Source organism: Berghia stephanieae, chromosome 2 (assembly GCF_034508935.2).
Source record: "Berghia stephanieae isolate SIO BIC M18660-M18661 chromosome 2, UCSD_Bste_1.3, whole genome shotgun sequence".
NCBI classification, from domain to species: Eukaryota; Metazoa; Mollusca; class Gastropoda; order Nudibranchia; family Aeolidiidae; genus Berghia; species Berghia stephanieae.
The window spans coordinates 102179575-102189574 of NC_088361.1; the positions used below are offsets into that span (position 1 = coordinate 102179575).

General features: G+C 35.9%; 1 protein-coding gene across 1 annotated transcript in view; it reads right to left on the minus strand.

Moving 5' to 3' along the window:
• Positions 1-10000, minus strand: part of LOC144966090 (sodium/glucose cotransporter 4-like) — a 60853-nt gene that overhangs the window by 35501 nt on the left and 15352 nt on the right. Inside the window, exons 9-10 of the mRNA XM_078902154.1 lie at positions 9807-9888; positions 7768-7897 (exon numbers count right to left, since the gene is read on the minus strand). Coding sequence (XP_078758280.1) covers positions 7768-7897; positions 9807-9888 — 212 coding nt within the window. The remainder of the gene's footprint in view (positions 1-7767; positions 7898-9806; positions 9889-10000) is intronic.

The following is a 10000-nucleotide window of genomic DNA, read 5'->3' on the forward strand; positions in this document are numbered from 1 at the left end:
AAACATATGTGAATCAAAAATTGATAATCATCCTCACAAATACGGACCATCTCTTCAGTAATAAATTGCCGTAGCTTCTTTATATCATTCTCTAATGGCATCTCTTTGGGTTTTCTCAAATTTGTTCTCTTTGCTTCACATTGAACTCTGGCTGTAAAAAAAATACTATCCCAATTATAATCCAGGACAGCTTTGGACAAATCTATCTCTGCGGATTCTTCCATTTTGTTTTGCATTATATATTCCCCTTTTAAGAAATTAATTAACTTTTTCAATATAAATCCAATTGAAAGCTTCAAGCCTGCTTTCAATGTCCCATCCTCTTTCAAAGTCATTTCAGAAATGGTTTGCGATATTTCATTAAAGTTACAACGCTTCACCACGTCCTCTCCAGAGAAAGAAGGTTGATTTGTTCTCTTCCTAGTTTTTAAAATCAAATTTCCTAAGATGCGTAAATCACTCATTATAACTTTTCTCTCCTTCTTTGAACTTTTACTCCACAATTTTGTTCCTAACAATACTATAGCTTTGTCAGATCGACACAAATTTCCCACTTCATCATTCCGAAATTTGTCAAGAATATTCTCCTTTATTTCTTTACTTGCATTGGGAGCCACGGGATAAAATTTTACAACTCCAGTACACAGAGCATGCTCAGTACTACATTTCTTTTGTGTTCATAAACCCTTCGTCCAGAGTAAAACCCCTTACAGCCAGCACACATAACAACTTCATGTGACCCTTGTGCTCTCTCACGCATAACTATTGAATTGTTTCTAGTGTTTGAATAAAAAATGCCCTTTTTCTTGAGATAATCCATTGTTCTATCCCTTTCCTTTACAGGCTGTTTCATGGCCTCTGTAACTTCTGTCTCATCTTTGTGTTTCCTCATCAAATGCCTTGAGAGTTTTGTTTGCAACTGTCCACAGTCTGGACAGGGTCTCCTTGGCTTTTTGTATTTTTCTGGAAAAAAAAAGAAGAAAATAAAGCACATCATGCTATGAACTATGAAAATAAATCAATAGACAGATCGTATGCACATCAGCTACATGACAGCGATAGAGAGGAATAGCATTCCAAATATTTAAGGCCTGGACAAGTAACTGTCATAATTCCTTCTTGTTATATACTTTTCTACCATCTATTCCTTTGGAAGAGGTATGTTAGATTTGTGGAGACCTCTGCCACATAACAAATCCAGTGAAAAGACGCCATATTTTTGTTTTGAAATAGAAATAAATAGATCAATCCACCCACTTCACTGGGTTCAGGGTTCCCTCTTCATTATAATCAAAATATGAACATAAATCGGAATAGTAACACATTGAAGTCTCATCTGAATACATAGATTGTCCTTTGTTGTTTCAGCGAATAATCAGACAGAATGTCAAAAGAATTTTAGGTTTTTCCCCAACCACCCCTTGGAGGTATCAGTATCAGCGGAATGTTTTTTACGTTGAGCAACAAAATTTACTCCAAATGCTTCACTCGACCCAGGCGGAAAAGCAATCAAGAATAGACCCAAGTCCTATCCAAAGACTAACATTTCATTTAAGTTTATTGTAGGCCCTTGGCCAATCGACAAAATTCAATTCACATAAATTATTTACAACAATCAGAAATTAATTATATCAATAATAGTAATAGAATGCAATGAAGGCAATATCATAATAATAATAATAATAATAATAATAATAATAATAATAATAATAATAATAATAATAATAACAGTAGCGGCAATAAGTAACAATTAATATAGTAACAAAAGTAATAATAGACTATAGTTCATAGTCATAACAATGACTTTCTTTGTCATTGAGGGAGTGAGAAAACATCACCGGCTGGCAGAACAAACAGCCGACATCAATCAAACGTCCTCCAGACCGGTTGAGCATCGGCTTCATTAATTCCTTAAAGACTTCCCCCCAACTGCCTGAACGATGCTGATGCCCAGACAACTTAATCCTGATTTATATTTTGTGGGAATGAAATATGACATGTATATGCCGGAAATATTTCAATAACAAACACACTGTTCAGATAGAAAATATTTGAGTCTTGCCTTTGTTAATTGACACAGGTAAGTTAGGAAAATAAATGCTAGTAAAAACGATCAGCAAGTTCGTGAACACTGCTTCTCAACTCGAACATATGTTTTCATCAAATCTACACACATCATGTTGTGAGCTGAATTTTAATGATCTCAGTTGTCATTGAAAGGAAACCCAAGAATTTTAGAATAAAGAAAAATATTGAACCTGGAAGTCAAAAGGGTTTGTAGCACAGCAGACATTATCAAAGTATAATTTTAGTACCGACAAATTAAAAAGAAAATGTGCTTTTCTTTAAATGCTCCCAATCATCATATACTGTTTAGGTTGCAAGATTAATAAAAATGTTATCTACTCTGATTCTCGTTAAGTTTCCAGCTGGTCTGTGAAAAAAAGCCTTAAGCATCATAGAAATACAAAGAAACAGTTTTAATATATAGATGGGTTGTAACAAAAAAACCATTTTAACACTTACAATACAAGCAATTTAAGTCTATTACAGACAAAAAAAAACCCCAATAAAATAAACATGAACATTTTTATGGCTGGTTTCACTGATATCACTCACACATTGGGGTTTCAGATTCTAAGATGTCCACCCTATCAAATTTGGATTTGTGCTTGTTATGTAAATGGTAGCGTATTTTGCGACGCAGCACTGCCAAAACAGAAAAAAATGCAATAACACAAATGCAGCACCATGGAGGGGGTGGAAGTTTTCTTTTAAAAGGAATGGGTAAATTAAAATTGATCCCACAAATATCAAAGGAGAAGAATGACAAAAAAATGACTCACCATTGCACGTAACACGTTGGTTTGCAAGTGTATAGCATTCGGGTTGAACCTGGGTCCCAGACTGGCAACGAGGTTCAGTCTGTGATAGTTGTGGATGAGGCTCTGACTGAGTTGGGGAATGAGCACTAGGTTCCAAAGACAATGATGTACTCAGCATTGGGTACCTCACAGAGTACGTAGAGGAATCAGACTCGGAGTCAGCAACAAAATCGGGACCCTGTATATTTTGTGGAAAAGATGACAGATCAATCAATTTATTCATGTTGACAATAAACATGAAGAGCCATTGTTTAATAATCCAACTAAACAATTAGCTGGTTAATAATGCAAGTATAATAAAAAAGAGTTGAGAAAGGCAGACATATTGTCTAAGTATTTAATATGTTCAACTGTGCTTGGATAAATATAGATACACCAACCAGGGTTTCAGTAAACCGTTTTTAACCAACTCTTTAAATCCTACACCAGGACCAACAACTACAAAACAATTTTTTATATCACTACGATTCTGGACATATAAACGGTTGTCATTGCAACAATATGAACTTCCTAACCTTGCAACTGCAATATAGTTAACAAAAAAAGTTGATAAACATTACGATGCCAGAGAATTTGGACAAAATGCGAGATCAAAAGTATAATCCCAACAGAAGCTATTTTAATTTTTCCTGGAAACGCATCATTTTCACATTTTGTCAAATAAAAAACAAACGACTTCAAATGTGAATGGCTCATCAATGAATATCACTTCAAAATATAACGAGGAAGGTTTAAAATAGTGTTATTGTTGGCGAAGTCCACTGCAAAGAAAAATTTTTAACAACAAAAAACTAGGAGATCTCACTGGTGTAAAACAGTGTTGTCCTTGTCCTGAAATATTGTATTGCGCCTAACAGACTGCAGGTCTCATCTTTTGTGGCAAATGTGTTTTGTCCACCACAAAATATGGTGATGTGAAGCATTTTGAGCATGGTGCCAACTGTGGATAAACGCTATACAAATGTTATGATTTTATTTTAATGTACATACTTACCACAAATGAATCATGTGATATGGAACTTTGTTCTGCATCACTTTCAGGCTCTGAGTTGGAGTCTATATAGAAAATAAAAACAACAAAAAAAAGCTGAAGACTATCATGTGCAAGTTTTTCTCTAAACTCTTAAACAAAAAATCATGCCATCTTGTGCTGTAAAAGGATTTTTTAAAATTATTTACCTTATGACTATTGTCCTTTGGAAAAAAAAGAAAATTAAGTCCGAAACCTTCTGGCTATTTTCTTTTAAATTTCAAGAACGTCAGAGTTGGCAAGGGAGGACGGAAATATAATTCCAGAAACCAATCTGTCTATAATCATATCCATATGATAGTTTTTCGTTCAAGATTCAGGTACAGTCCACTTAGGATAATCGCAATACCTTGGGATCATCGAAAATGTTGGGATTAACCGAAATTCAGTTTCCTGTCCACTATTTCAACATTTTACACATTTATTGTCAACCCAAACCAGTAAATAATATTCTTAGTCCACCACATACAGAGCAATTTGATTGAAACAAAAACCATATGGCAGCCCCGTGTAGATTTGTCAACCAAAAGCAGCTATGAAGCAAGCCGATATCTTATTCAGATTGGAAGAAGTTTCAATCTTTTTTCTCAACAATTCAACATTTGTCAGAGTTAAAGAGATTAGCCTTAATGAGAGACAATAAGCTCTCACCAAACTCGTTGGTCACAATGCACAGTTGTTAATCCTAAAACAAAGGATATCGCTCAGTCTCTCTTTATAACTGTCATTTATAACCTGTTGTCAAGATTATGACCAGCCCCACCCCTCTTCTATTTAATGGCCACCGATGACGTCACAAACCCATACTGCAGAGCCCCGCCCTCTTTCGACTCTAACAGAGTGGTGACACACTACTGTAGCATTAAATCCTGCTCACTCTCGATTCTTCAACCTGTCACGATTTCATCCATGATGAAATTTAATCATGATATACTGTTTGATTTCTTGAATTTACCACTTTTTAAAAAACCGAAGTTTGTTGCAATTAACCAGTGACTTTTATATAGAATTATTTCCATTGCTTAGGAAATATTGTGATTAACCGAAAGTTGCGATTAAACGAGTTGCAATTATCCGGAGTGGACTGTAATAGTATTAAACATCATGACTCAAAAAAAAAAAAAAAAAAAAAAGCAAACTATGTGTACCTAAATGTTATTCATTTCCTCATCAAATTACATTCTTACCATTAACATCATAGATCACATCAAAAGGGTTGTCTGGATTGACAGCAAGACATTTTTCAGGATTTTTAAAGCTCAAATCTCTCTGATCTGAAGTTACAAAAGAAATAGATATTCTCAACATTAAACTATGATTTTGTGATATGGCATACTGTATGCATAAAGCAAGATGCAAAGACAGGTTTAAGTTTAAATTATTTTTTATATTCTTTTCAAAAATCCATTCTAGTTTTGCCAAAATAAAATAAACACGAGAAGTGTTGAGTTGGATAGCGCTAAAACTAAAAGTAGTAGTGGTAGTAGTAGTAGTAGTAGTAAACGACAGATCTTACTAGTGTGAATCTACAGTCTACAGAAGTTCCCGAATTATCTGACTCCACTTCCAAATGACTGACTGACAAGTGACAATCATCAATCGGTGTGTGTGTGATTAGGTACTTTGGTAAACGTCCATTTGGCCCTCCAGCAGGGAGCCGATAAATGGCCTAGTGGCTGTGACCCGATTTTTTGGATTTTTGAGTGATGGGTCTCAGAAAAAGTTCCATAGATTTTTTGTTTATGGATGGATTTTAATGATTTATGTCTTATTTTCTTCAGGAGAAATTACTCTATCGTTTGGTGTAGTTTATTTTAAAATCAATGACAATTTAGTATAACTTTTGATTATGGATAAAATAGGGTATAATTTAGCTTTGGATAATTAAAAGATTAGAACTTGGTAAATCAAAATTTCATGCTGGCACGTTTATTTAACATCTTAACTTTTTTATAAAATTAAATTCAGGGCAAAGTTGTATACCGCATCCATGAAATTCGTTCCAGTAAAATCCTTACTCAAATCTTAGCGGTCATTTTAGACCAGTTTTGAAATCCAAATGGCGGTTACTACCGGAAATGCAACAATTTTCAGGTCACAAAGTCCGTCAGTAAATAACAAAGGCAAATAGAAGACCATTTGTCAGCCTTTAAACTAACACAACTTTTTTTCTGCTTATCTGATTTTCACAATTTTGGTATCATTAGAATCGTGTTGAAAAGCACTTTAAAATGATATAGGTTTCATTGAGCTCAATCCAATTTGAATTTTTTACCAAAGTACCTAGTGTGATGTCTACCCTATTGAAAATCTTAAATCAACAGTGATGTAATAAGAATGGCCAATAACTTACCATTTAAATTATCTCGGTGTCTCTTCAATGATGCCTCCAGCATCAATTTACCCCACGATGCCATAGACGTCTAGTTTGGAACTCAGCAAGTGACGAAAAAATACTTGCGGCTATAGAGAGGACGTCCGTCGGCCACTCTCTTCGCAAGTCAGTTGTCAGTGGTTATCAGATAATCATTGGTTCTTGAAAAATATAGAAACACAGCGGTTCATTTAAAAAGACTCTTTTGTAGATCAAGATATAATGTTAGGTATTGCACTTTAAAATCTCTTCAGACATAGAACGGGTCAACTTGACGTCTAGACCAAATCATTTCGAAGATCGATATGGCAACAGCAACGCCTGGAATGGAGGATTTAAATGCGGCATCTGACGATTCTACTGCTATGACAGAAGATGCTCCATTTCACGACGTCGAGATGGCTTCAACTGGCATCAGGCATCAACATGCTACTCAATAATGGGTTTGATGAAGCGTTTGACTAAGAATTAAAGCTGATAACTGATAACCACCTACTACTGACTTGCGGAGTGAGTGAGTGCCGAGTGCCTCTTTATGCGCGAAATTGACTAAACATACGTTTCACGAAAAAAAGAGTTACTATGTTTGCTTGTCTCTTGTCACCAAGATAAGAATCCGGACCAAGATTCGATAAATCTGTTTCTAAAAATAGATTATAATTCGTATATCTTGTTCATTCCTCAGTTCATCAACTTTCACACAATTTTATATTAGGTTTTCATTACTATAAAAATCCATATAATGCTCTAGAATTTTAGAGAAAATTTCGGAAAGATATATTGCCTCACTATTGAAATATATCGATGAAAACACTGGTACCCCTATTGTACTTTTTTCAGGCGGTCACCTTATTGACCAACGTGAAAATTTAGGCATAACTCTTCTTACTGTGGTGTTTAACAAATAACTTCAATACTATGATTTACAATTATATATCCTTGACGGTTGGGTTGACAACCTTAAACTAAAATCAGAAAAGTGAATGTGCTAGAGGTCAAATCAATAGGGGGACCGGATTTTGGTCTCCCTATTGGTAAAGTACTGTAAAATGAACTAATAGGGGTACCAAAAGTCTCCCTATCCGGTATTAATACATATATATATATATATATATATATATATATATATATATATATCTTGTGTATTTCATCTTCTGGTGTCAGAGTGTTGGTTTCTTATTTTATAGTCTAAATAGTATATATTATGGTCTTCAATATCCTCGCTCTTTTACGTCGGATAATCCTAGGAATCTGCATAACATCCCTCTACAATCGACGTTTACTTATATGCAGGTCTGATAATCCAAATCGTTATGGTTTTTCAAAGCAACGCAAAATATTATCAATTTCAACGATGTTAAATTAGCCCATAATTACGTTCAGTGATCAGACCTGCCAGTAAGTGCACGTCAGCCTAAATGATTTCTCTCATCTATCCGATTCAAATAATAAAAATCCTTACTCAATATGACACTGACCTGATCATTGCAAAAATACCACAAGCTGAGAATGGTCACACCCAAGACATTGCCAGGCCACGGGAGCTGGTCTGCATCGGCAGGACGGAACAAGTGGAATGCACGAGATGTCGGGATGCCGCCTGTATCACTGGGGGAAGATTCCATTGAAAAAAACGATGAAACATATTTTGGATGGGGCCGGAGTGGGCACACACAGATGTGTTAGCCTTGGGCCGGAGGGATTACAGTGTAGCTGGGAGATACCGATAACAGGAAATAACATTTTCTTTTTTTTTTCTCTTTTAAATTATCTTGTCTGGCTTTTTTACCGTTTGTAATACATAATTCATACCTCAATATGGAGAGGAAATAAGAAATATGCCTTTAACTTTTGCACAAGACAATTTTGATCTCATGATGATAGATAAATCCATTTGTATATATGGATAAAAAAATTGAAATACAGATCTATGGGAAATGACAAGTCAAGAAAAAAAAGAGGTAGAATTTAAGAGGAGAAGATGGAAATGGCTTGGCCACACACTGATAAGGAAGACTATGATTCAAGGCAACATATTCTGACTTGGAAGACTATGTATGATTCAAGGCAACCCATTCTGACTTTGAATATTATGTATGATTCAAGGCAACCCATTCTGACTTGGAAGACTATGTATGATTCAAGGCAACCCATTCTGACTTGGAAGACTATGTATGATTCAAGGCAACCCATTCTGACTTGGAAGACTACGGATGATTCAAGGCAACCCATTCTGACTTGGAAGACTATGTATGATTCAAGGCAACCCATTCTGACTTGGAAGACTACGGATGATTCAAGGCAACCCATTCTGACTTGGAAGACTATGTATGATTCAAGGCAACCCATTCTGACTTGGAAGACTATGTTTGATTCAAGGCAACCCATTCTGACTTGAAAGACTATGTATGATTCAAGGCAACCCATTCTGACTTTGAATACTATGTATGATTCAAGGCAACCCATTCTGACTTGGAAGACTATGTATGATTCAAGGCAACCCATTCTGACTTGGAAGAAGACTATGTATGATTCAAGGGAACCCATTCTGACTTGGAAGACTATGTATGATTCAAGGCAACCCATTCTGACTTGAAAGACTGTGTATGATTCAAGGGAACCCACCCTGACTTGGAAGACTATGTATGATTCAAGGGAACCCATCCTGACATGGAAGAAGACTATGTATGATTTAAGGCAACCCAATATGACTTGAAAGACTGTCTATGATTTAAAGCAACCCATCCTGACTTAGAAGAAGACTATGTATGATTCAAGGCAACCCAATATGACTTGAAAGACTGTCTATGATTCAAGGCAACCCATTCTGACTTGGAAGAAGACTATGTATGATTCAGGGCAACCCATCCTGACTTGGAAGACTATGTATGATTCAAGGCAACCCATTCTGAATTGGAAGACTACGGATGATTCAAGGCAACCCATTCTGACTTGGAAGACTATGTATGATTCAAGGCAACCCATTCTGACTTGGAAGAAGACCATGTATGATTCAAGGCAATACAATATGACTTGGAAGACTGTGTATGATTCAAGGCAATCCATCCTGACTTGGAAGACTGTGTATGATTCAAGGCAACCCATTCTGGCTTGGAAGACTATGTATGATTCAAGGCAACCCATTCTGACTTGGAAGACTATGTATGATTCAAGGCAACCCATTCTGACTTGGAAGAAGACTATGTATGATTCAAGGGAACCCCTTCTGACTTGAAAGACTGTGTATGATTCAAGGGAACCCATCCTGACTTGGAAGAAGACTATGTATGATTCAAGGCAACCCAATAATACTTGTAAGACTGTCTATGATTCAAAGCAATCCATCCTGACTTGGAAGAAGACTATGTATAATTCAAGGCAACCCAATATGACTTGAAAGACTGTCTATGATTCAAGGCAACCCATTCTGACTTGGAAGAATACTATGTATGATTCAAGGCAACCCAATATGACTTGAAAGACTATGTATGATTCAAGGCAACCCAATATGACTTACTTTGTGGAATTGTCTTTATGTGAGGCTATCGCTCGAGGGTATTTCTCGTAGAGAGCTCCCAGCCCTCCTACTTTGTTAAAACCTGTAGAATAAATTTAATATGCAGACTTGTTGTTATAAGATGGTATGCGCTTGGCTAACAAACTCACGACATTGCCATCCGGAAGTATAATGGACCAACACACATAACTATG